The sequence below is a fragment of the Mastacembelus armatus genome, chromosome 6 (assembly GCF_900324485.2).
Source record: "Mastacembelus armatus chromosome 6, fMasArm1.2, whole genome shotgun sequence".
Lineage (NCBI taxonomy): Eukaryota > Metazoa > Chordata > Actinopteri > Synbranchiformes > Mastacembelidae > Mastacembelus > Mastacembelus armatus.
Window position 1 is genome coordinate 332112 of NC_046638.1, and position 27530 is coordinate 359641.

The 27530-nt window shown below is 46.1% G+C and overlaps 1 protein-coding gene across 5 annotated transcripts; it reads right to left on the minus strand.

The window, feature by feature from the left end:
* Positions 1-77: 77 nt before the first annotated feature.
* On the minus strand, positions 78-27096 carry itga11b (integrin, alpha 11b). 5 transcript variants are annotated; one of them, XM_026312318.1, is made up of 30 exons: positions 26983-27096; positions 21391-21502; positions 17261-17370; positions 16839-16930; positions 16621-16735; positions 15671-15798; positions 15033-15181; positions 14805-14949; positions 14493-14658; positions 14239-14309; positions 12183-12327; positions 11660-11808; positions 11274-11417; positions 9875-10078; positions 9656-9786; positions 9241-9413; positions 7027-7166; positions 6810-6920; positions 6348-6433; positions 6055-6259; positions 5528-5626; positions 4981-5057; positions 4491-4574; positions 3964-4063; positions 3610-3723; positions 3323-3406; positions 3131-3241; positions 2771-2866; positions 2035-2148; positions 78-1770 (listed from the first exon to the last, which is right to left on the minus strand). In XM_026312318.1, the coding sequence occupies exons 1-30, from the start codon at positions 27032-27034 to the stop codon at positions 1690-1692; spliced, it is 3588 nt and encodes a 1195-aa protein (XP_026168103.1). In that variant the 5' UTR covers positions 27035-27096; the 3' UTR covers positions 78-1689. The 5 variants fall into 5 exon arrangements, with proteins under 5 accessions (XP_026168103.1, XP_026168102.1, XP_026168101.1 ...); XM_026312317.1 differs by having other exon boundaries at positions 2771-3241; positions 6061-6259; XM_026312316.1 differs by having other exon boundaries at positions 2771-3241.
* Positions 27097-27530: the final 434 nt, after the last annotated feature.

Genomic DNA, 27530 nt, shown 5'->3' on the forward strand with positions numbered 1-27530 from the left:
GTTGTTGTCAGGTGTTTCCCTGTATTAAGGGCATGTAAACAGCATAAAGCTCCTGCTTCGTTCATAGACTGTGGGAGGAGGATCTTAGCGTCATCCAGTCAAAAGCTCAGTAACAGAACAAATACAACAAAAGGAAAATCATTAAACATCTGAACAGACGCAGGTTGTTGAGTCTAATGAACCAATGGGGAGCAGCGGATTAGAGACCAGGTGTCTGTCTTTGCTGCAGCTCAGTGGGTGTTTGCTTGTTATTTCCAGACACCTGTTGGGATAAACTTTGCTGTTTGTACTGGACATTTGTTCTCACTGCATTTAAAAATGAAGAGCTGGTATGAAACATCCTTCCTGATGTTCAAACTCACCGACAGTGACGAGGCATCAATTTAAAAAGCAGGAAGCTGCAGCAGAAATGTCATTTCTGAGCTTTATTCCAACATGAACACAGACACTGAAGATGTGAGTCCACAAACATCCGCCTGCATATTTACAACAAGTTCAAGTCTATACAACAAAAGTGCATCAGCTATAAATCTGGAAATAATATACAATATGTATTTGTAAGATGCATCACTGTATACCAAAGGAAAAACTAACTCAGCCGTTTTAGGTAGTTTTGTGTTGTCCTCTGCATGGGACACAGTCGGTCCTGGTTCTGATGGTCCCATCTCAGCAAGTTTAAGGAAAAAAATCAGATTATTTTACAAACGGCATCTGTTTCATCGTTCATCTGTTCGTTCTGCATAACTTCAGCATGAGGTCATGAAGGGACACACGTGGTCGGGCAGGTTTCCCCGGTTCAGCCGCATTAACTGAAGCACTGACGAAGCTTTGAACAGTTTCAGTCAGTGCTGAAGCTGGAGAGAAGCTGCTGCATCATATACATGCATCTGTTTCTACCTGCTGCCTCAAAAAGAGATGGGAGCTGCTTTTAACGTGTTTTACCTTCATGTCCTCACCTGCCTTACTGATGCAGGCGTTTCCCACCTGTCACATTATGACCGTCTGTTGCTCTGTGGCAGGAAGCTCATTTGTCTCTTTAGGGAATTAAACTGGTGGAACCTTCACATTCCACTAAAAAGATCATGTTCTCTGCTACGGCCCCCCCCAGGGACAAAACACGTTTATCGAGGATCTGCTCTTCAAAACACAGAAACTGTATGCGTTCATGTTTGTGGTTTTTTTGCATTTGATCCTGCGGGGCCACCGTACTCTCCTGTTACAGTGTGAACAGAGAAAAGCTGCACAGGACTTTTCTGAGCAGTTTTGCTTTGCACCTGTTTGTACAGTTAACGCTGGATGACCTACAGTGTAATGGAACTAGTCCAGCTGGGGGGTCCCTGGGTGCAGAGACGCCCTGGTGTGATTATACTTGTAAAAATGTTGTTCTGCCAGGAGATTAAACTAAAACTGGAGCTGCTGCTTCATCACCAGGTTCATAGTCAATCTGGGCTGACGACTTCAGGCTGATTGGGTCAGGCTGTATGTTTTTGGCTGTGGGGCGCAGCATCGTGGTCCCTGAGTGACAGGTGGAGGCTTGTGATGCATTCAGGCGATCCTTATCAACTCGTAAAGTTAACACTCCTGATTGTCCATGACACGTTAGTGTAAGTGCCTGTTGTGGTCACGAACACGATTCTCTGACTTTACAAGTTGACAAGGAACAACCAACGCAGCTACATCGCCCACACATTACAGCTCCTCTGCTGCTTTCCCATTGGCTACAGGCTGCTCCTCCTCTTCCTGTCGCCTCCGTGTGTTGAAGAAGCCGAGCTGAGAAGAAAACACAGATTTCAGCTTTAACTGAATAACTCCCAGCTAAACACCAGCTGGGTCTGACCTTCAATGAAATGTTTGGATTTAAAGAAATTACAGAAATAGTGGTGAAGTCCACTGCTGGCACAAATGTGTGTGTGTGTGTGTGTGTGTGTGTGTGTGTGTGTGTGTGTGTGTGTGTGTGTGTGTGCGTGTGTGAGGGTGTGTGTGTGTGTGTGTGTGTGTGTGTGTGTGTGTGTGTGTGCGCGCGCGCGCGCGTACCTTCCACAGGGCCAGGACCAGTAAGGCGAGTAGCAGCAGGCCTCCCAGTAAGCTGCCCAGTATAACCCAGACAGGGATGCTGTAATCCTCCTCCTTCCTCAGCTCCAGGATGATCTGCAGTCACAACACAAAACACACTCGGATCATCTGGTTCTAATAGATCCAGTTCTGTCTGTGCCCTGGAGTTCTGTCTGTGCTCAACATTTACACAGACAAGACGACACTTTACACAATAAATAATCATCTGAGTACTGATGGAAAATGTTGGTTTGAGATGTGGTCTCAGAAATGAGGAGAATGTTTTATCACCGCAGGAAAAAAGTGAAACTACAATGGACGTGGCAGCAACAAGACCTTCTGACAGCGAACAGAACTGTGGCTGGTGTTTCTGTTTGTCTGTGCACCCCTGCACAGGGTTTATGGTTGGCTTAAATGGATCCTGGCACTCAGCGATGCAGTGATGACTTTTCACAGCAGATGGCAGCAAACATCTTTACTGTGCAGCACATTTCATTTTAAATCTCTGCATATTTGTCCAGGAGCCCAGAAACAAAGTGGAAACATGTTCCAGAATTTCCTTTGAATGTGTTCAAATTAAAAATGGAAATGACTCATTTCTAACAGTGTTGTGTGGAACCCGACCCCTTATGTGCCAAACTGACCCGACTGAACTTAATGTTCCATCCAGAGATAAAATCACTGCAGTCAAACAGAAACAAAGTGAGCTAACCCTAACCTGTCTGACAGGCCGGTCCTCCTGCAGGAACATGGGACTGGACGCCTCCAACTGGATGGACGCAGCCACCAGTATCTCCAGAGACCTGAAGTTCACCTGAAACAGGGAATGCACAGTGTCAGGGGTTTGATGACATTTAACAGAACCACACTCCTGATATCCAAACGGCTGGACTCTGAGAGCTGATGTTCTGGTTGAAACAAACAAACAAACAGAGCAGCATGGTGGCTGAGTGGTTAGCACTGTTGCCTCACAGCAAGAAGGTCCAGGGTTCGCAACCTGGCTTTTAGAGATCCCCGTGACCCTGGTTAAGGAATAAGTGGGTATAGAAAATGGATGGATGGTGTCAGAGATACTCACGGCGAGCAGAGCGGGCAGCTGAAGTCGCCCTCTGAGCGTCACCGTCACCTGCGTGGAGGCTGGAAGGTCCAGCCTGCACTGCAGCGCCAGGCTCATGCTGTTGTTGTGGTTCTACACACACACACACACAAAAGGTTACACACCTGCTGTGTGTCTTTGTGCTCCTGAATGTGTCCAACTCCTTAGTCTTACCAGCTGCGACAGGTGGCACAGGTCCTCAGCTGTGACCTGATTGGCTGTTCTGATCTGAGGCAGCACGCAGTGAGACCCGGATACCTGCGGAAATACTCGATAAAGTACAAATACCTCACAACTGTACCTAAGTTTAGTACTGGAGTAAATGTGCTGAGTAACTTCGCACCTCTGGTAAAAATCAGCAGCACGAATCTACAAATGTCTTTGCTTTAAAACAGATTCGTTCCTTTTTTGTTTCATTTCTAATCTTCGTATGTGCAAAACGAGATGTTTCCACACGTTACCTGCTGGATGCTGCAGTCTGTGATGTTCAGCAGCTGGTTCCTCTGCCTGGTCACAGCCCAGAGATCAGCCCTGAACAGAAGCTGCTGCACAGAGAAGAAGCCCAGGTTCTGGATCTGCACAGAGAGCGAGGAATTTCACACAACTGCAGCTACGCCGCTAACAAGTGTGTCCTTTAGCCTCACTGTTTGCCTACGTTTCCCACAATTCCTACAGACAACCCCAAATATAAGATTATTTGATTTCTATATCACTGGGCTTTGATATGTCTGGGCGGCTGTGCTGTCTGTCTGTCTGCTGTCTGTAAGTGGACGTCTGGCAGTGACCCCATGACCTCTGATGTTTGTGGAACTCACAGAGTAAGTGAGGTTGAAGGTGGTGGAGCTGCTGTCAGGTTGGTCCCAGGGCGAAGTCGTGGACTCTGCTTTGATTTCAAAACGAGGAGGGTTGGGGTCTCTAGCAGGCAGGAAACAACAGGACAACGGTTGGAATGAAACGTATCTTTAAAAGGCCGTTCCACCCAAAACACATCTGGCAAGTAAACTGAGAGCAGACACTGGTTAAAGTCACTAATGTTTCCTGAGGCAGTGCCAGTATAGTATAATGGGACATCATCAGATGAGAAAATTCAAATTAATGGCTTTTTATTCTAATTCAAACAAATATAGATTATCAAATATGTCTCAGAAAATACTGATGGGTTCTTTAGCCAGTTTATCTGACTGGCCAACTACACGTTTATCTGAATAAATCATTGTTGATTTTAGGAAATATTAATTAGATTTGAGGTAATTCCTAGTGTGTACCTGCATGGGATCATTGTAATGGTCTGTAACAGCGTTTTGAGAAGAACCAGGGAAATGCAGTAATGTCAGTCACATACCTGGTGAAGAGGAGATCCATTTGGTATCTGAGAGGGAGAAGGAGGTCGTTGATGTTGTCGTCTGGGTACCCCTCTTCTCCCTCACTGAAGAACACACACAGACACACACACTTTCTTCTTTACATTCATTTCAAACCAAATCAAACCCGAAACCTTCCCCAAGCCCCTTGCCAAACCATAACCAGGACTCAAACCACAAAGTCCTCAACCCTAAACTAAACGTCCCAAGTGGAGACCGGATTCTTGTACCAAGCTGTTGGCTGAGTCTTCAATGACTTTAACCATTACCTACATGAACCCAACACTAACAAACCTAATTCTTCATCACCGTCAGTTTGTTGTGGGGGTCGTGAGCTGAGCTGTGACTGGGGCTGTGTCGTCCATGTGACAGTGATGAAGAGTGGTTCTGTAAACCTTGACTAACCATTCATGTGGAAAATAACAAAACCTTTTCCTGTTCCTTTTAGGAACATCACATCTACACTCTCACCTGGAAGTTACCATGACAACCTGCACGTGATCCAGGAAAACTGAGCGGCTGAACTCAAACTCCAGACGGAAAGACACCTAGAAGGAAGAGAACAGGCAGATTACAAAATAAAACTCTGGGATTTGGAACAACTGACAATGTCACCGCACTACATTTTAAACCAGCTGGATAATAAAAGTTCAAGCCTGATCCTCTTTTGCAGTTGAATCATATTGTTTCGTGAATCTTTCAAACTCCACATCTCCAGGATGTGATGCAGGCTGTGAACTTCAAAACAGAATCGAGCAACTTGAACAATTCGGTGGCACGTGGGCAAACACCAAGATCATATGATATGAATACTAAAAGGAGCTGTGACTGTTTTGTCATGGTCACATCTGCTCACATATCGACTCTGTTGTGATTAAAACAGCAGAAGAGATAAAATAGTCCGATCACAACTTTACGAGAACTGTTCTAGAGGGTTGCATCGTCTGCATATAGACATCAGTAATTAAACATAAAGGTGTATTACTGGTCAGATTCACAGTATAGTATAAATCAGTACCTGAGACAAGGACTTCATGAAGGGAGCACTAATATTACAAAACCTCTGATTGGCCAGTTGGTCCTCAGCGTAGCACTCGATCTGAATATCTGATTGGTCCTGTGGGGAAGGAGAGGAACCTGCTGAGTCATCATTGGCAGACATGTCCAGCTAGAGATTGATACTGAAGATCATCCCTCACTGGCTTCTCACCCACATAGACTGATATTTCTGGGAAACTGGCAGCAGTGGTGGGCCCTTGTGCCACCCAGACCCACATACTTCTGCAGAGATGGGTCTGAGCTCCACCACTGTTGGTAGCAGTGTAAGTTTTTGTCTATATAAATGTTAGAAACAATAATAAATAGGTCTTTTACGTCTCAATCTCTGAGTGTCCAGTATGACCCTGTCCACTACCTACAAAATCACAAATATTCACAACAGCAACTGGAACACTGTGGAGGAACTGGGGGTAGACTAGACATTTGTTTCATGAAGTAAACTAAATGAGATTATATCTGAAATCAATTTAAAGTGGAAAACGCCACCTTAACTATAAGGCTGGAGAACAGCAGGTTGGAGGAGGTGGAGATGTGGATGGCAGCTCCGTATGCATTTTCTCCCTGGTTCTCCAATCGAGCAAACACCACCATCCTCCTCCGCCCAGCCTCCACCACAAACCCCGAGCTCTCCGACCCCCCCTGCTGTCTGCAGAGTGACCAGGTGCTTTGGTCCCTCGAGCTGCAGAACTGCCTTAAGGTGAAACACAGAAACTGTTACCTGAGTTTTTCCATCAGGTATTAAGGCATGTTTGTGTCTGTGAGGACCAGGTGCTACTCACTGAACATCCATGAGGTCGGTGTGACTGTGGAGGATGAGGTCGGGAACACAGGTGTCTTCCTGTTCACAGCCGTTCCAGAAAGGAAGCTACAGCAAGAGACATGGGTCATTGCAGTTGTTTTTGATGAGGCAGGAGAAACATTCACTCAGAACTGAGGACTAACAGCAATCCAATCCAGAACGAATCCAGACAGAATCCAGAGGTTTTCAGTCAAAATGTGTGACAAAGTGAAACATGCTCAAACTAGATTTTGATGCTAAGTACTAAACCAACATACCACACATTAGCATGTAATGTGGATTCGGGCACTGCTATTCTCTTGCCAACATGCTAATGTACTGGCAGGTATATCAATATCAACTATACAGAAAACATTTATGATGCCACCACAATGCATTACAGCAGCATCACACTGAGAGACAATGAGACATCACCTGGCTGTAAACACCTGGTCACTCTCACCTCAGCTCTCAGGGTGCTTGGCCAGTCGGGGTCCAACACAGGCCCCTCATCTGGGTCCTGCATCCCCGTCTCCAGCACCACCGCAATGGGACGCCCATAGTCCGTCGTCTCCTGTTCACAAAAATGTTTGGCCAAGGTGTGAGTGACAGGGCTGGCACTGTGGGCCCTGCACATCAGGTCGTGTTTTATTGTGTTGCACGTGTGGGATCGTTCCCACCTGGACAGAGAAACTGAGGCGCTGGCAACTCTGACCTCCAGACTGCAGAATCACAGTCCGAGGCTGCTGTCGGTCCAATTCGTCCAGGACAGCTCGAGGAGGGAAACGCCTCTCATCCAACACCAGACTGTACCAAAGAGCTAGGAGGAGGAAGAAGGAGGGGAGGAGGAGGAAGGGGTGGAAATTCAGTATCTTCCAGATCATATGCAGCACAATGAGATTATAAATACATAGAGGCCAGATGTTACAGGTGTTTGAGGTGATATGAAAGATGTGGTGTGTCCATTACTACAAACGGCACAGATCACGTTTCCAAACGTCTGTAATCTGAACCAGTAAACAGACCTTTGATATATGAAGGTACTTAGGAGGACACAACAAGGTGACATGACCTGGAAGTAAGAAGTCTGAAAAATAAATAAGAAATTCCTCTTTCTGCCTGGGAACACCGTTCACAAGGTTTAAACTGTTTGGGGCCGTTTGGTTCAATCCTCAGACCAGCAGGATTAAATCTGGACCGGATGAGGGAAACCTGTTGCTGTGGCACTGTGGTTTGCTCAGCAGCAGCAGGTCAGACTTCCTGCTCAAAGTGTGTGTGCTCAAACCCACACACTGGGTTGATCTGTGCCTCCTGCGTTACTGATTAATAACGTGCTGTTGGTTTCTGGATGCTGTTGCTGAGTGACTGCTGAGCTCATTCTCATCTGTTTAACAACCGAATCTGGCTTTTGATTTGTGAGAGCTGAGGTAAGCTGCTGCAGCACAGTTCATGTCTGAATCGCCACGTCTGCACTTTGAGAAACAAACTTCAGGCTAAATATGAGCAAATCTTCAAACAAAGGCTCAGATTTCACAGAGTTCGGCTCCGGTCCTCTGTGAAAACTGCCCCTGAAGCATCTGATGCCATGTGGCCTGTTGGTGTGTGCAGCCATGCATCTGCATGTGTGTTAATGTGTATGATCCGGGGAAGATGATGCAGAGAAGAGAAGGTATGAAGGAGGGAGGAGGAGTGACACAGTTTAACGACAGCTGGCTGCTGTTAGCATGTTAGTTTCCATGCAGCCGGCCCGGCACATCTGCAGCTAATTAAACAGACACGACAGCAGAGCAACTCCACAAAGCATTGTGGGGAATCTCTGCAAGGAAAAGCCCACGACAAGACCTTCCACATCCAGAAACACCAAAGATCTGGGTGATTCTGGACATGAATTCCAGCATGAGTGAAGCTGCCTGCTGGTCTAACCTGACCCTTGTTTGCTGATATATCTGTGGTTATCAACATTCGGCCGTTTACCACCGTCAGCAGCAAATGAGGAAGGTGCTTGTTTTTATGCTGTCAGGGAAAATGAAGAACAGTGTTTGGGTGTGGATCCATTTGAAAATTCTTGGCTGACCTGATCCAGCACAGCCTTAATCAAATATTGAAACATGCAATAACTGATTTGGCTGAATCTATGTTCATATGGAAAACATGTTAGCACACCATAAATATTTATTCATTCAAACACTTTCTTATCCAGGTTTGGTCTCCACCACCTCTTTAGCTGCTAAATGCTCCACTATGTTCACTAGGTGGTGTCTGACTGTGTTTGTCTGCTGTTTGCTGCTGAGCAGGTAGAGGACTGTGGCTTTTTACAGCTGCAGCTCTGGAAACAGCTGCTGAAACACTGAGGCCCAGAACCAGGGATCCTGAACGCTGAGCTGAGACTCAGTGTGAAGCTGCATAAAGGACAGTTATTATAAGAAAATACCAATTACAGCCTTTCCTTATCGGTATATTTATACAAATTGTGTGTCTGTTGCGTTTATTAGTCCCAGTGCTCCCAATAAAGCAGCATCACACACCCTCACTGATGAACATTTGTATTCAAGCTGCTCTAAACACTGAATCATGACAAAAGGCCAGTTCCAAAACATTTTTTAAATCTTAACCAGCTGGCACACAGACGGATGCCCAACCTGACAAACTGCCAGTCTCATAAACCATCTCCAACATATTTGTACTATTTATAGTTTCCAGGGTGAATAACTTCAGGCCCAAACTTCCTGTTAATTTTAATATTTAACAGTTGTCTTTATTTTAGGCCAGATCCTGACCTGCCTGTGGAACTACGCCTGGGTTGCAGATGTCTAACAAGCTTAGTGTTGATCTCACTGTGGAACTGTGATTGTGCAGTTACTGTGAAAATAAACAAGCACGTGCCGTCCACCTACCGACATCCGTCCTGGTCTTTGCCCTGACATTGGTCCGGGAGTCCAGACTTAGACAGACGATTACAGACATGCAGGTGACGTCCTTCCCTCCTCGCTGGCAGTCTTTGTTGAAGATGTTCACCTTCTCAGGTTCAAAGGTCAGTTTGGCATGAATCCGGACCACACCGCGGGACCTGGAGGGAGGGAGCGTTGTGTCTTAGCGGGGTTTTTGTGTCTATGGAAAATTGTTTTAAACTTTAACTACAGAGAGATCCACAGCATCATGTTTTGTATCCAGAGTGATGACACTGCACTGGTTCTAATCATAACATGAACTGTGGATATCTATATTGTCATTGTCACTATAGGCAGAATCTCTTTTGGACATTCAAAATAACACCATGGATATCTGTGACTATCTGAAATTATGACTGACCAGATGATGACAGCAGCTCCCAGCGCTCCCACTGCGAGGTCAACAAGCCCGTCTGCATTCATGTCCAGAACTCCGTGAAGACTTTGTCCGAAATACTGCAGACCTGAAGAGAAAGTGGCTGCAGACAGACGCTGCAGACAAATGATAGAATTGATGTGGGGATTTATGGTTCCTGTCTAAACTGCTGCAGTGTGGCTGAACTGCTTCATCGTCTGCTACCTGTCTGTACTGGCGTCGGATCGTTTTATCTTGGCCATAAAAGACATAGACCGCTCCCTGGTGGTCGTCTTCCAGTGGCGCTCCCACCACCAGCTCTGTGAACCCGTCGCCATTCATGTCGGGTATCTGGGCCAACGCTGAGCCCAGCCGGGAGTTCTGAGGGCGGTCAGAAACCTCCAGTGCCCCCTGCAGGAAGAAGGGCATCTGGACAGAGGAAGTTGAGTTTAGTTAGTCTCCATGTTCTGTCACAGTGTCAAGGCAGCGTATTGTTCTGGTTTAGCTCTAAAGATTTTGTTGCTCAAACAAAAAACACTTGGATGGTGACGTCTACAGGTAATCAAACTGTGAGGTCCCCTGACGTGTAGCAGGTCACGTGCGGTGTAACAGTTTACCTGTGGTGTAACAAGTTACCTGATGTGTAGCAGGTTGCCTGTGGTTTAGCAGGTCACCTGTGGTGTAACAAGTTAACTGACGTGTAGCAGGTCACTTGTGGTGTAGCAGTTCACCTGTGGTGTAACAAGTTAACTGACGTGTAGCAGGTCACCTGTGGTGTAGCAGGTCACCTGTGGTGTAACAGGTCACCTGTGGTGTAACAAGTTACCTGACATGTAGCAGGTCACCTGTGGTGTAGCAGGTCACCTGTGGTGTAACAGGTCACCTGTGGTGTAACAAGTTACCTGACGTGTAGCAGGTCACCTGTGGTGACGCAGTTTACCTGTGGTGTAACAGGTCACCTGTGGTGTAACAGGTCACCTGTGGTGTAGCAGGTCACCTGTGGTGACACAGTTTACCTGTGGTGTAACAGATCACCTGTGGTGTAACAGGTAACCTGTGGTGTAGCAGGTCACCTGTGGTGACGCAGGTCACCTGTGCTGTAGCAGGTCACCTGTGGTGACGCAGTTTACCTGTGGTGTAACAGATCACCTGTGGTGTAACAGGTCACCTGTGGTGACGCAGGTCACCTGTGGTGTAGCAGGTCACCTGTGGTGACGCAGGTCACCTGTGGTGTAACAGGTCACCTGTGGTGTAACAGGTCACCTGTGGTGACGCAGGTCACCTGTGGTGACGCAGGTCACCTGTGGTGTAGCAGGTCACCTGTGGTGACGCAGGTCACCTGTGGTGTAGCAGGTCACCTGTGGTGTAGCAGGTCACCTGTGGTGACGCAGTTTACCTGTGGTGTAACAGGTCACCTGTGGTGTAGCAGGTCACCTGTGGTGTAGCAGGTCACCTGTGGTGTAGCAGGTCACCTGTGGTGTAGCAGGTCACCTGTGGTGACGCAGTTTACCTGTGGTGTAACAGGTCACCTGTGGTGTAACAGATCACCTGTGGTGTAGCAGGTCACCTGTGGTGTAGCAGGTCACCTGTGGTGTAACAAGTTACCTGAAGTGTAGCAGGTTACCTGTGGTGTGACAGTGTAGATGTAGACCCTCCCTCTCTCCCAGCCCTGGCTGTAGTACATGGGTGCAGCCACCAGGAGAACATCAGTGTGTCCATCACTGTCGACGTCCATCGATAACAGCTCACTGCCGAAATACGACCCGATCTGAGAAACACCAGGGGAAAGTGCCAGCGTTCAGTCAAACACTGTTTACAGGATCCGTGTCCCACTGCTTTGTGGTGAGTCTGAACCTCTTACCACTAAGACAACCTGATCAGAGCTGGTCCTGGTTTTAGACCTGCAGTTCGTTTCCAGGGCAACAATGTGCATCAGCAGCCATGTTTTCCATACACGTGCACAGATTCAAAGAAATTAAGTGTGTACGTCGGCGTGTGTTGGTGTCTGACCTGCTCTCCCAGCAGTGCATGCAGGATGGTCAGGTTTCCGGTGTTCCTCAGGGTGAAGATGATGACTTTGCCTGTGTGGTTAAACCTCGGAGCTCCAGCCACGTAGAGCTGAGAGCCACGAGACGAAACCAGTGAGCCCACAGCGTAACCTGAGACCAGAAACAGACCGCTGGGAGTCACACACTTTGGCCACTGTCTTCAAAACTGTTATGAATATTCATGGCCTGCGAGGGACGAAGACAGCATAGCACTAAATCAGAAACTAAGTGTGCACAGGTGTGTGCTCAGGGTGACGGAGCAGGACAATAAAACCTGAGACACAAACTGTGCTACTTGAATATCTGTAGTGCAGTTGTTAACATGAAGAGACAACCTTATGTACGACCTCAGCTTTGTGATCATAATACTGTACATGTTTTTGTGCCACTGCTGTTACAGTCTGACAGATCCAGATGTAGCCAGCTGATATAACTGCGTATAAGAACAGAGATGAGTCCAGGGGTGTTGCTGTAATGGTTGTTACCCAGGTAGGCTCCATGGTTCTTCAGATCCTCTGGAAACTCGTCCTTATAGGAGGATTTTGGAGGAACAACTTTCCCATGTTTAGTGTCTTTCAGCACAGCACCGTTCCAGTCGTAGGCACCCACCGCCCCCAACAGAACTCCATCCTGGAGGAAAGTCAAGGATTTATATTTATTTATTTACATATTTAAATGTAATTCCTTTTAAAACACATCATCCCAGCTCCAGCCCCCAGTAGCCCTGTGCAGGGCAAGTGGTGTGGGTGATGCATGGATAGTAGATAGATCGAGGATGGTAGCGGCTCATGTTTTCACTGATCTTCTTTAATCTCTGCCCAGTTTTTTGGTCCCTCTTCAGAGCTAAAACTCAGTTTTCACATCTGTTCGTTTCTCTCTGGGCTGAGTGAGAGGATCCAGTCTCTAAGGGCCTAAAGCTGGAGCTGAGAGATCACAGCTCACTAGTGTTACAGTCAGAATGTAGTTTTCGATGTGTTTTGGTCCAGTTTGAGGAATTAATTGTTCAGGTGTCCTGTTTTCTGCATGACCATGGACGAGGGAGAGAAAATAATGAAAAACCTTTTTGGATCAAAACATCTGTAAAACCAGTCGAACCATCACTCAACACATGTGTGCAGACAGGGGCTCAGTCAGATGAACCCTGGCAGCACCGAAGTCCAGATATGAACATTACTGAAGCAATAATTCTCAGTTTCTACAGCCCAGTGAGTCAGGACGACAGTGACGACCAGATCTTTGGCCATGGCAGCTCCACAAAGCGTCTCGCTGCACACAGACCCTGGATCTGCAAACTCACCAGTAAACGTGACAACTCCGGTTTTCCTGATCGTCTGTTTTCCACATCAGTCTGACTGCAAGCTGATGTCACTTTTACCTGGTAGTGTGTGTGTGTGTGTGTGTCCTGCATGTATTCATGTGTCTGTGTGTTTTGTTGGCAGAGTTAGATCCAGAAAAACCATCTGCTCTGTGTTACACATAGAAAGTTTCCACGACACCACTTTCACTCCCTGATGTTGGAATCCAGTCGAATGTGAATTTTCCCTGGATCAGAAACAACAGAAATATTTTGAGAAGCTTCTGGTCATGTTGCATCAAACATCTGACAGGACCAGAACCAGACAGAGACTGGGTGATGGTGATGCCAAAATCAGAGAATTTGATCTTTCTGCCGGAATCAGCAGCAAAATACAAAACTGTGCTTCTGTCTCCTGTTGATTTCACTGGACCGCGATTTGTTTTACTGGAGAAAAATGAAGAATATGCTGTAACTGTTTCTAGTGGCTACGGGCTGGAAACTTAAACCTGCCAAGTCCCTAAGTGTTAGAAGTAAATGTGATTATCAGGATATTTTCCAACAGGAACCTGAAGAAAATCAACCTTTACCCAGGATTTACAGATGTTCGGACCATTTAAACATCTTAAAATAATTAAAGACTGCTGCATTATTATTCAGATTTCCACTCATAGTGAAGCAATGCTGATCGACGACAGATGTGATTGACGACAGGTGTCATTGAGAGGTGGCTGCTCTCTCCAGCTCCTGGACTCACAGTTGGACTTTCAGAGTCTGTCTCTAGAATGACCCTCAGTGTGTCCAGACCCTCACACCTAGTCTGTTAGCATAGTGTAGCTTACTGAGCTAACGTCAGCATTAAGTCAGTATGTACAGGACATTAGCATTATACAGGCCAGCAGCTGCTGCTAATCAGATGTCTGACTGTGTCTCTGGGCCACAGGTGCAATCTGTAGTGTTTTCTACATCGGGTGACGTTGACTTTACTGTGAGCAAACACAACATTTAGCGAGGAGCTGAAATGAACACGACACGTGTAGTTCAGCAGCAGCAGGAGGGAAGTGTGGTCCCTGTTTTCACTGGGCTGGTGTTTGGCCTGAGGTAGAGGGACAAAGACCCTGAGCTCCTGGTCTGGAGGGTCCTGGTTCCAGGAGGAACACACTGAGCCCACTGTGGTTGGCGTGAGGACATGAAATCAGTCTTCAGGTTGTGTGCTGACAGCACAGGACTGAATGTAAACTACTCACTTTCACTAAATGTGAGGAGAAACCAGCCTGAGCCATCTGCAGACCGAAGCCCCGACCCTGACTGGTGGTTCCTGTGAAACAGACACAAGAGAAAATCAGCTTCACAAACACACAGGGTTGTCCTACCATTATTATTATTTTATTTTATTAGCTCATATGTTTCATGTTGGCATTCAGTTTAATCACATCCTCCTACTACTTCAAATGGTTTTTTTATGAACTGTCTTCAGAAAAAGCTGTTTTAACATTCTGACCTTCCAGAGAGAAAATCCTCTCCCCCAGAGCGTCCACGATGTCTTTCAGAGCCGACTCATCCGTCACATTGAAGAAGTGCTTTTCATCTGGGTCAGTGGCGATGAACTTGATTTCTTTCAGAAACGCTTCAGGGTTGATTCCTCGACGGTTGTAGTAACCCAGAACCTGGAGGAGACACAGGGTCACACTCAGGAGACGGAAAGTCCAGAGAACAGACGATATCATTAACAAGTGGAGTCCAATAAAGCAGGACCAGACAGAAGTCCAGCAGGATCAGCAGGGCATCTGGGGGTGAAGCAGGATGGACTCACAGCTATGGCGTACATGGTGATGTTGTCTCTCTCACTGTCAGCGACAGCCTGAACCAGCTGGGGACTGTCATGAGATTCACCATCTGTGATCACGATCATCACCTTCTGAGCACCAGGCCGGCCGCCGCGCTGGAATGCCTCCAGTCTGCACACAAACACAAACCACAGGCTGATTGTCAGGGACTCTGGGAGGTCTTGTTCTTCCTGAGGGATGGGTTTGTGTCATACCGGGCCACGTTGATGCCCAGTGCCGTCCTAGTCTCCTCTCCGCCGCGCTGGCTGATGCTCCTGGCGGCCTCCACCACCTCCTCCACCGTGTGGTACTCACCTAGGCTGAACTCATGGACCACTGTGGATCCGTACTGAACCACACCCACCTGCAGCCAAAACACACCAACACACCACAGTTCAGTTCAAACCTGCAGGTCCCAGTAAAACCAGTTTGCTACTGGGCCACTCTGCCGCAGTGCATAAGGTTTCAGAGTTTCAGGGTTCATGTCATGAAATGTGAGTGAAATTCTACCAACCACCAACATTTTCTTTGGCTAAAAATTTCCAGAAGCTGGTTTTGTTCACATTTTTAAGATCCTGCAAATAATTCTAAGTATTCCTGAAAAATGTAAGAATGGAAAACTAAAACACCACTAAACTAAAAGGCCACTAAAACTGATACTGGTGAACAAGAAATATATTCAGGGCACTAATAGCAGAGGTGACCACAAGAGAGACTGATACCTGATGCTACTGTAACTGACAAACTGAGATCTGGAATGTTAAAACCTCCTGAGGAGTTTTAGGCAAGTTCAGGTGATCCACTGCTGAAGCACACTGCACGTGGTCTTTCCATAATTCAATGATGAACCGACCTGTGTCTGACCTGGGCCGATGTAGAACTTGTGCAGGACGTTGATGAGGAAGTCCTGGACCTCGTACCAGGGGTAGATGGAGTTAGAGCCATCCAGAACAATCACAATGTCCATGAACATCTCACACCCTGCAGCACACAAAGAGAAGAGACAGATACAGGATGGATGGATGATGGATGGATGATGGATAGATAGATGGATGGATGAATGATGGATGATGGATGGATGATGGATGGATGGATGGATGGATGAATGATGGATGATGGATGGATGATGGATGGATGAATGATGAATGAATGGATGGATGGATGATGGATGGATGATGGATGGATGAATGATGAATGGATGGATGGATGGATGGATTGATGGATGGATGAATGGATGATGAATGATGGATGGATGGATGATGGATGATGGATGGATGGATGGATGATGGATGAATGATGAATGGATGGATGGGTGGATGATGAATGATGGATGGATGGATGGATGGATGAATGATGGATGGATGATGGATGGATGAATGATGAATGGATGGATGGATGGATGTTTAATGGATGGATGGATTATGGATGGATGAATGATGAATGGATGATGATGGATGGATGGATGGATGATGGATGAATGATGGATGGATGGATGGATGGGTGGATGATGGATGGATGATGGATGGATGATGGATGAATGATGAATGGATGGATGATGGATAGATGGATGGATGATGGATGGATGATGGATGAATGATGAATGGATGGATGATGGATAGATGGATGGATGATGAATGATGGATGGATGATGGATGGATGATAGATAGATGGATGTTGGATGGATGGATGGATAAGGGATGGATGATGGATGGATTGATGGATGATGGATGATGGATGATGGATGGATTGATGGATGGATGGATGGATGATGGATGAATGGATGATGGATGGATGCTGGATTACTCTGCAGGGCAGGAGCGATGGTGTGGGACAGTCTGAAGTTTCGGCCGATCCTGGAGCAGAGTCCGGTGCTGTACAGGGAGCTTCCACACTCATGAGACCAGAGTGGGCCACAGGTCTGAGGACACACCCATGGTTGGAAGGATTTCACAAACACCCATGTGGCTACAGCGCGTTAAACAGCAAAAGAAGCTCAGATGGTTCATTTTATACGAGCTCACCACAAAGCTGCTGTCTTTAGGGTTGGAGGTCAGCGTCATTCCCAGCCTCATGTTGTCCTTCCTCTCGGACACGTTGTCCAGAGAAAGTTTTCCTGTCCACACAAAACGTGTCTCAGTCCCCTAACAACTCCTGTGACGATTAATTCACAGATTTTCTACAACTCAAGTCAAACAGTTAAAAAAATGCACAAAAATGACATTATCACATTTGACTGTTGCCGCTAAACATGATTTTTTTTACTTGTGTAAAAATCTAACTAAACCATTGGTGAACAAAATCAACCCAAAAACCAGAGAGCAGGTCAACACGGGGAGAGCTGAACTCTTGACCACAAGAAAGCCACACTTCATCCAAAGCGTGTTTAAAGTGTAGAGCCAGTTTCAGGTCTTCACACAGACTCAAACACCTGCTCCCTGCTCACCTAGGTTCAGTCGGCTGCAGTTTGCAGAGTTTCTGGTATCCAGCGGGCATCGGTACACATCACCAGTCTGCTGCCTCCCTGTGGATTCAAAGGGTGCTCCAACCAGCAACCTGGAATCACACACACAAACACACACCTGAGGCTCAGGTAACACAGGAAGTAACACAGTGATGAATGTGAAAGTCTGAACCACATTTCGTCATCCAACATTTTTGAGCGATGAAGGGACATGCTGATACTGAGCCATATGTTCATTTAAATGCTGCACAAATTCTAATCTTCCCGTGTCAGACTGAATCAGGCTATTTCCTGATGAGACATTTGGTTGTATTTGAATAAACAGCTTCCTCCAGGCTAGGCAGCATTTTTCTCATTGCAGACCTGGGCTGGACCCTGTTCTGAGTGGCTGCTCCAGAAAATGCCTCGTGTTTTAGCACATCATGGAAAAACAGAGTCATTGCAATATCAACCTGGCACTTTGTCACGTATCTTTGGCATCCGTGTGAGACTCAGGATTATATATACATATATGGACGTAACCAAAAACTAAACTGATGCACCATCAGCTCTGACGTGTTTTCACCATGACTCTGGGTCACAGTTGCAGTTCGAACTGGAATCCAAACTGAGAGAGAAGGCTGGAGGTTCTCAGAGGGTTAACCTGAGGCCTGGGTCACTGTCTTTTCATGTGTGAATCACCCACACACACAATAATCCAATTCTGGTTGTTGTTGCAGCAACTGCTGGAGCGATCGAGGTGTTAAACACAGGCCCCACTGCTACTGTGTCACACAGCGAGCAGGTTATTAGGGTAAACAGTACCACATGTGGCCCGGACCGCGGTTCTGGGAAGAGGGCTGAGTCACATTCCTGAGGAGATGCCATAGTAGAGTACTAACCCTCAGTCTGCTAATGTGTCTCCCTTCCACATCAAAGGAGTGGAGAGCAGCGCTGACAAACCACATCCCACACAGCAGACCGCCCAAGTCCACATCCTGCAGCCTGCAGCAGCGCACAGCAGACAGAACCCGCCTCCACTGTGCTGACATCACTCCATCGTGCTGATCATTTCCTCCACAGGTGCTATGATTCCAGGAAAACCTCACACCTAGACCTGCCTCTCCTGCTGCATCAACTATCAGTAACTACTGATTTCCTGCACTTCCTGTAAGGCCTTTCAACTGCACCGCAGGGGGACTCTCTAAGGAGAGATCTGTCTAAAACAAAAGATGTCACTTCTTGGTGTCTACACTGATCTGGAGATCAACATGCACAACTTTATTTATCTGACGATATTTTGACCTGTTTTTCTTTTATCATACATAGATTCAACACTACACACAAAACCCAAAGGCCGACCACACAGATCTGTGCACGGAGGCCTGCAGGGACCATAAACACGGACCACCTGAGGTTTGGCCTGGACTTTGAATGAGGTGCCTCCCACATCCTCAGCCATACACAGGTCAGTCCACCTTGTTTTTGAGGTCTGAGGTCTGTGTTACTGAGCTGTTTCTGAGCTCAGGGCAACGTAAATCAGCTGATTTTATTCCACACATTCAGTTTTAGAGAATGTTTTGGCAGTAACTGTAATTCACTCCCCAGCTGTATGGTGGTACGCTCTGTGTGTGTGTGACTTTACTGACTTTACAGCACGGCAGAACAACAAGCTGCAGTCAGCGGCACATTATCGCCTCGATGTGTGATCTCAAATGACTTAATAAAAAACACCTTCATTGCCTGATTCCTGAGAGAGCAAAGTGCCCAAAGCCAAAATTGCTTTGAGAAGGTCCGGCTGTCAGGGGGCACCCTGATGCTGTAGAGCCACACACAATATCCCTGTGAGCAAGAAGACAGAGTGTGTCTGCAGAACATCAGCCAAACACCTGAAACATAAATGTCACCAGACAGAAACAACACTGAGCAGCATGATGGGCGTCCCAGAGAAAAACAAACCACAACACATAGTTTCCAGATCCACCGCTCCGCCTCTGGATGCAGGACAAGCCGGCCGCGAGACAAACGCAAATACTTTCCACTAATTTACCTGAGACTTCAAAGGCCACAGCTGAAAGGTTTTCAGATAAAAGCACAGAGACGAGAACACGCGCTATCTGAGCTGCATCTGCAGACGCCAACATGTTTTGTTTCTCCTGTGCTGATCCACTTGACTGATCAGTCGGGTCCGGTCCAGCTCTCCTTCCTGCCAGTTCAACAGGGCTGACCCTTAATGTCACTTGACCGGGAGCACATCATGTGACAGCGTTCTGAATGAACAAAGCCATGTCAGGATGAATTGTGTCTCCAAATGACCTTTGTGTTTCTGTGATTTACAGAAACTTCTCTAGTCTTAAACCTCATGTCACAGGGTTTTACCACATCTTATCCTACATCATCGTGTCTCCTCTCACCGACAACGGCTCGTCTTCTCATTCCGTATCACAGGTGAGTGTTTAACGTATTAAGGTAAAGGATGAAGCCCAGCCGAAGGTCCAAGGACCAGTTGTGGAGCCGTAGGATCTGCATTATGAATGCAAAAAGACTGGAGATAATGCCCACAGGTTTGGAGATAGGTCCCACTCAGCAGCTTGATCCTGACATCCCAACATAATTCAGGGACACACACAGAGAAGACTGAAACCAGTTTTCCTGGAAACCTTAGGACTCACTTTCCCAGGCTGTGAAACACTGACGGTCCACAGTGACCAGTAAATCCTGAAATTCAACAGCTCTTTTTCATCTTTTAGCAGAAAGACATTATTTATCCTGTCCACTTCACAATCCCTGGAACCAGGACTGAGTCAGGCTGCCTGATACTGTCCTCAACCTTGAACTGAAGGGCCTGGATGGTTTTGGCTTTGTGCAGTTTAGTCATTTGGATTAAGATCCACTGTCTGCCTTATGTCTGACTGTATGACTGTCAGGTCTGCCTTATGCTGAATATGACGTAGAACATGAGAGCCAGCACACAAACTGGTTTCTGTGTGTGCTTTATGTGGACAGACCAGCATAGACTGGTTTATTTGGATGTGGCCAGACCGGTATGGACTGGTTTATGTGATGTGGGCAGACCGGTACAGACTGGTTTATGTGATGTGGACAGACCGGTACAGACTGGTTTATGTGATGTGGACAGACTGGTATAGAAAGGTTTATGTGATGTGGACAGACCGGTATGGACTGGTTTATGTGATGTGGGCAGACCGGTACAGACTGGTTTATGTGATGTGGACAGACCGGTATGGACTGGTTTATGTGATGTGGGCAGACCGGTACAGACTGGTTTATGTGATGTGGACAGACTGGTATAGAAAGGTTTATGTGATGTGGACAGACCGGTACAGACTGGTTTCTGTGATGTGGACAGACTGGTACAGACTGGTTTATGTGATGTGGACAGACCGGTATAGAAAGGTTTATGTGATGTGGACAGACCGGTACAGACTGGTTTATGTGATGTGGACCGACCGGTACAGACTGGTTTATGTGATGTGGACCGACCGGTACAGACTGGTTTATGTGATGTGGACAGACCGGTATAGAAAGGTTTATGTGATGTGGACAGACCGGTACAGACTGGTTTATGTGATGTGGACCGACCGGTACAGACTGGTTTATGTGATGTGGACAGACTGGTATAGAAAGGTTTATGTGATGTGGACAGACCGGTACAGACTGGTTTATGTGATGTGGACCGACCGGTACAGACTGGTTTATGTGATGTGGACCGACCGGTACAGACTGGTTTATGTGATGTGGACAGACCGGTATAGAAAGGTTTATGTGATGTGGACAGACCGGTACAGACTGGTTTATGTGATGTGGACCGACCGGTACAGACTGGTTTATTTGACGTGGGCAGACCAGTAACATTTCAAACGGGTTCCTCCATATTCAGACACACCGACATAAACTGGTTTCTATAAATGATGTTAGACCTGAGACTGGTTTCTACAAGTGTGACCAGTCTAACTCAGACTGGTTTATGTAGACCATTATAAACTGGTGTCTATAGTTGCTGACAAACCATTATAGATTGATTTACAATATGTAGAAAAACAGCACAAACTAGATTTCCAGTACAGACTGGTTCCTGGATCACTGAACAATAACTGAACTGGGAATCTCACCACTGACGTCCTCCTGCTTCGTGCTGCTGGACTGTGTAGCCAAACTGTGCTTCTTTAGAACCAAAGAAGATCTTGAAGTTCTTTGTGTCGAAGTTGAAACAGAGCTGCAGATCTGAAACACAGAAGACGATGATCATTTCATCAGTGACACAAATAATGCTGACGTTTGTTATTTGCCCAGTAAAACCAGTTAGAACTAATCATAACGACACAGATCTCTTATGCGGTTTCTCTCTGCCAAAACATTTCCACACCCACATGAAGAGTAAAGGAGGATGTGATCATATAATCTCAGAAGGGGGAAGGGTCCAGGCTGTGTCTTGTGGCTCTTTACTCAAAGAAGCTGTTGACACATAAAGCTGAATGAAAATGGCTTCCACATAAAGTGAATTACGCTCCATCACTCCTGGACTCCAGCTGGCCTCTTCGGGCCCATCTGGCCTGGAATGCAGGTTCTGTTTCTCCTTCACTTTCCCACAGATACAAAAGACTGAAAATAGTAAATCACACACAGGTGCTTCAGATTTTTTGTCTATTGCCACAGGTATGTGGAGGGACAGAACACCAGGAGTGTGTTCCAGCATGGAGGAATCTGAAAGAACAGCCAAACCAACCGGTCCAGAGCTTCATCTGAGTGCTGCTGCTTTATTCCTGGAAGATTCAGACGGTTTTTATTAGTTTTGTTACGTGGCAGCAAAGCACCGGCCTAATTCTCTGAAGTGTGTATTGAGGTTACTGCTCCACGTCTACATGAAATAAAGGAGACTTGAACTTAGTGGATTGAGACTTTTATTGAAGATTGAAGACTGAAAAATGCCACCTGTCTAAACTGCGTCCACATCCCAGCTCCTGTTTTCCCTCCACTGACTTTCCACCATGTGAACAGACCAGATGTTCTCAGACCAGATCTGGTCCACCTGCATATGTGGTCCTAGATCCGGTTCTTGTCCGATGTGTGAGTGTGCGAGCGCCGTCAGAACGGTCAGACCAGAATCCAAGTGGTCGTTTTAACGTCTCCCGTCGCCATCATTTAGTGTGGGAAACATCAACATGGAGGAGGGGGGGCAGTGGAGAGACCAGGACGCTTCACATGTGTTGGACATTTATGGAGAAGCTTCTGATGGAGCCAAACTGGAAGGAACATATGGGAACCCAGCAGCTTTGGAGGAAACTGAGCACAGATGATGTTGTTGTTCTTCACATGTCAGTTCAGTCTGTGCATGGGGGCAGTTTAGGAGTTCACACCTGGTACATGTCCCTGACACACATGGATGGGAAGCTTCATGTTCAAATGCTGGGTTTTAATGGTGTCAGAATTTGTTGTGTGAGAACATGCTGGATCTTATAATCAGGGTCATTGTCTGTTTGGCCCAATAACTGCAGCATCTGGTTTCCAGTTAGTGAGTGAGTGAGTTACTCACAGTGTTTAGTTTCTTACAGTAGTTAAAAATTAGATCTGAGCATTCGCTTGAGAGAAACTCCAACATCCATCCATCGATTATCTCTGCCCACTTATTCCTCTGACAGTCCAACAGTCCAACAGTCCTACAGTCCTAGAGTCCAACAGTCCAACAGTCCAACAGTCCAACAGTCCAACCAATAACCCACAAAGTCAGAGAAAACAAACCTCACCCAGGTTCATTTCTGACATTTAGAGCATAATTATAATGAAATTATCAATAATTTCCTCCTCCTCCTCCCTCTGCTACTCCTGCTCCTCCTCCTCTTTCTTCTCCTCCAACTCATTCTCCTCCTCCTCCTCCTCCTCCTGCTCCTCCACCCTCTAACTCTTTCTCTGGTTTCAATTAAAATCTGCATCAGGAGGAGGAGGGAGGTTAGAAGGTTCAGCTGCCGCCAAGTCTGACAAAAGCCCAGATGATGAAGGATGACGACAGTGACGTCGCTGCATTGTTGTTTGATTTTCCACGACAGGAAACAGTGAGTGGCCGGGAAAGGAGAAAAAAAGATGATTTCATCCTTTCAACAGTCCAACAGGGTGAATTCAACCATCCACAAAGTAAAATGAATTATGGGTAAGAAAAGGCCAAGGCATTCTTCCTCCATCAGGTCACTACCCTGACTTTATTTGTGTGACACAGAAATAACAAACAGTGCCTTCATTTTTTCTTCCTCATGGTTTTGTGCTCAGAGCTCCAGTGACCTTCCAAATATTCCAGCTTTTTTCGTTTGAGCCCAGGCGGCGCTCCAGAAACCACCTCTACCCCTGAAACCAGGACAGGCTGGGGAGCAGCTGTGCTCAGACGCGTTTAGATGTGACGGAAACATATGTCTGTGCTATTTTATTCCACGATTCACATTTCACCTCCGGCTGGCTCCATTCCTGCGCCACCTTTGACCTCTGCTGCCATTTTATTGATTATCCTCAGGTTATTTTCATTCCAGCATTAGGACGCACGGACTGACCTGGTCGAGGAACCCCTCAAGGTCCACATTCTGGAGCTTTCAGTCATATCATATGAGTTTCATTAGTAATTAAGTAAAGTAAAATATCTAAATGTGATGAAGAGCTCCAGAAAATCCTGTGATCTGATTTCCTGCCCATTAGATCAGATTAGATTAAATGAGAATTACATCTGAATGTGATTTATGTGACTTCATTTAATCTCAACTTGTCTCATTTCTCCATCAGATCTTACTACTGAGATGATGAGATAAGAGATGAGATAAACTTTATTAAAGAGAAATTAAGGATTTTTAATTTATTTGATTATTTTCCACATGATCCACATTTGGACTCTATTTGACTTGAGATGTTTTATCTGGTCTTGTCTTGTCTCATCTGCTCTAATTTAGTCTCATTTTCTTTTGATTCTTTATCTCTAATGTGACAAATTTATTTCGACATTTATTTCAGCTCCACTGCTTCATCTCATCATTGGATATTCTGTCCTCTGAATCCTCTGAGCTGAATCACATTATTCTCATTTTAGATTTTCCTGCATATTAAATAAAACAGCCAGAGCGTGATTTTTGACCCCACCGTGACCTTTCCTCTGGTTCAGCTCCAGTAGCTTGGAAAGGTCAGACTGTTTGGGTCTGTGAAGGCAGCAGTGATAGATTTGGCTGCTCAGGACAAAATAAAAGAATTAAAGGGAGCAATGATAAAATGTGTCTGTCCTTAAAATGTGTTTTGCTTCTTGTGGCTTGAAGGAATCTGCTCCTGTGTGAGCCAAAGACCAACTCCGTTTATCAGCGCTGTTGGCAAAAGACCGAAGGAGGCTGGGCAGATTAGAGATACAAGAGCCAGGTCCAGGTTTGAGTCTCCTGTCGCTGCCACTGACCTGACGGGTCCAGATGATCCTTCCTGGCACCAATGAGACATTTTTTACATGTTGAACACTGTCGGTGACTGTTTCTGTGTGACTGTTTGCTCATACTAAGGTGACTTTTCCAGATGTGTCTAAGCTGCTTTCATAATTGGAAACAGATCAATAACAATCTGCAGCTTCTGCAGCGTTTTTGCAAAATCTGTAGTTTTGACATCAGAGGCTGCAGTGGGAAATGGGTCTGATCAGGCCAAGATGGGGCTGATTTAGGGAGCAGCACCCTCCTCAAGCAGTTTGCAGCCAAACGTCGTCTATATCACTTCATCCTGTCGGCAGACAGGCGCAGTACTGGCTCAGCGTCATGGCAGCCACATTCGCCTTCACCTCCCTGACTGATAGTACAGGTCAGAGGTCACAGCCTGTCAGGGCCACCTCCCTCAGAAACATGACATTTAAGATTATCAGGCCAATCAGTCAGAATAATGTGTAGGTTCTTTAGGCCCTTATTACAAATCATGACGTTCTATATATAATAAACCAAGTAGAATTATTATTTTTAACGGACTGAGAATTATATGTCAGTAAACAGCTTCTAAATCACCTCATGGCATCATTTTATGGCAGCTGCTGTCTCTGAGGTCAGTCCTTATAACAGTCCGTGCTGCACCGCCCATCCAAAGTGAGCAGTCAGAACTTCACAGACAGAACCTCTGGATATTGTGAAAGTGACTCCTGCTGTTTTGTTGAGTCACATGGTGTAAACAGATCTGCCAGTGTGCATGGACGTATTCAATTCTGAATTTCTGAATTGAAGCCTCTCCTTACATAAGATGACACGTACACTGTGTTGCTCCCAGTACAGGCTGAAACTTGAAGGAGTCGTTTTATTTTCTTTAGTTATATAAAAGTTTCTTATGCCCCAGAAAAACATGTCAGACTGTTCTGTCTCTGCAGCAGAGCTGCTTCTTCATTGCAGACAAAATACAATCACTGTGCGTGTCTGTGGCTACTATTAAGTGCAGCTGTGGTGCCAAGGCAGCAGCAGGACTTGGCCCAGTAATGTTTTTGTTACGGCTTGTTTTCTAATAGTGGAGTTAAATATGTCAGAGAGTCACAGGACACTTTTAAATACATTTTAATATAAAGTGAGGACACATCTGTCCCCAGATGTGATTAACCATCAATGAGGGACATCAAGGAGGTAATATCAAACAGTCGTGAGAAGCTTAGCGAGGCAGGTGGTAACTGATGTCTTCCTGAACAGCAGCAACATCATGACTGAAGCTCCGTGAGTTTAAGGATCAGCCTGAAAACCATTTCGCCCCTCACAGCCAGAGCTCAGGCAATCACAGCAGACTCAGTTTAGAGCCCACTGGGATCCTGGTGCTCCAGCTCCAAAATATGAAACACAATTTCAGGAAAATCCTCTCTGAGGGTCTGGTTTGTAGAGTTATACAGTTTTGCTCTGCAGAGCTGCAGGTTCATCTGCTCGTCCGACACTTTTGCTCAGTGAAGTTCACTGATCTGTGAACATTGATCTGTGATCGTTGGCATTTAAACTGCGATGCACTGATGTAATCTTGTACATACTGAAGTACCTTTCAGCAAACAGCTGCTGATGCTTTAGACGAGGTTTGCTCATATCAAATATCCTGAGATCTTAATTCACAGGTTTAACTTATGAAACAGTGGCTGTCCCCAGAGCACAGACAAGCTTTCTCTCATGTTCTGTGAAGGGATGGACATCACTCTTCTTCCACCATGACCCATCAGGACAAACTGCACAGTTCAAGCTCCTCACTCTCAGTTCTGATCAAACCGACTGGCCAAGTCAGTCAGACTGTAAACTCTTACTATACAGACTCATAAATGTCTGGCACAGACTGACGCCTGCTTAGAAAGGTTTGCTTTGAACAAAACCACATGCTCTGCTTAAAAAATGTCTCCAGATGAAGACACACAGTCAGAAAACACCACCCAGGTGCACACATGGGGGAGAGAAACATGCATTGTCAAAGTGAGATCCAGCTGTTAACTTGTACCCTGGACAAAAAGTGATAAGAAGATGATTTGATGTTTCCAGGTGTCCAGATGCTGTAAGTGGAACCATGACTTCAAAATTAAAGTGTTTGCATTTGTTTTATTCTGCCAATAAGGTCTGTGTCTCTGTGGGTCCTAAAAATGAAATGCATTTGCACTAATTAATATAGTAATAATTAATTCACTAAATAAATCCACCTGTCACCTGTCTGTCTGAACACACCTCCTATCTCTAAACTGTGTGGTGTGATGCTCGCTCGCTCACCTGGCAGGAGGCTGCAGCTCCACAGCAGCAGGAGGAGGTGGGAATAATCCATGAGTCTGAATCAGACTGACCGGGTGTGAGTGTGTGTTGATGTTGGAGAGTTGATTCTGAACTCTGCTGCTCTGATGTAGGAAGGAGAAAGAGGAGCAGGAGGAGGAGGAGGAGGAGGAGGAGGAGGAGGAACGCAGAGAACACACCTCCTCGGCTCGTGAGTCTCTCACACACAGACCTCTGACTTGTAAAGAGCCTGAACTTCACCAGCAGGAGCTTTAATGTCTCCGTCGGTGCACACACAGGAAATGCCTCCATGTGTGTCTGTGACAGCACGCACAGCGCTGAAGACCAGATGTCAACATCTGTCCAATAATCCTGGACAAAACGTTACTCAGCAGTGCAGAGAATCATGGGTAACACAGATTCAGACACCTGAAGCTTTTGAAATGAGGGAGACAGTCAGTAAGGAGTCGGTAAACATGTTACTAACTCTGTCTTTCTGTTTGTCTGTTTGTCAAAAAAGTCAAAAATTGTTTTGGCCAATCTGATGAAAA

Bases quoted from the DNA above. Each gene is read 5' to 3' on its own strand.
- itga11b (XM_026312316.1), bottom strand. From the start codon at position 27,034: ATGGATTATTCCCACCTCCTCCTGCTGCTGTGGAGCTGCAGCCTCCTG. The intron at 5,058-5,527 runs GTACTGATTTAT...TCTTCCTTCTAG, and splicing joins TCATGAAGTCCTTGTCTCAG to GTGTCTTTCCGTCTGGAGTT. The intron at 3,724-3,963 runs GTGAGTTCCACA...CTCTCTGTGCAG, and splicing joins CCTTCAACCTCACTTACTCT to ATCCAGAACCTGGGCTTCTT.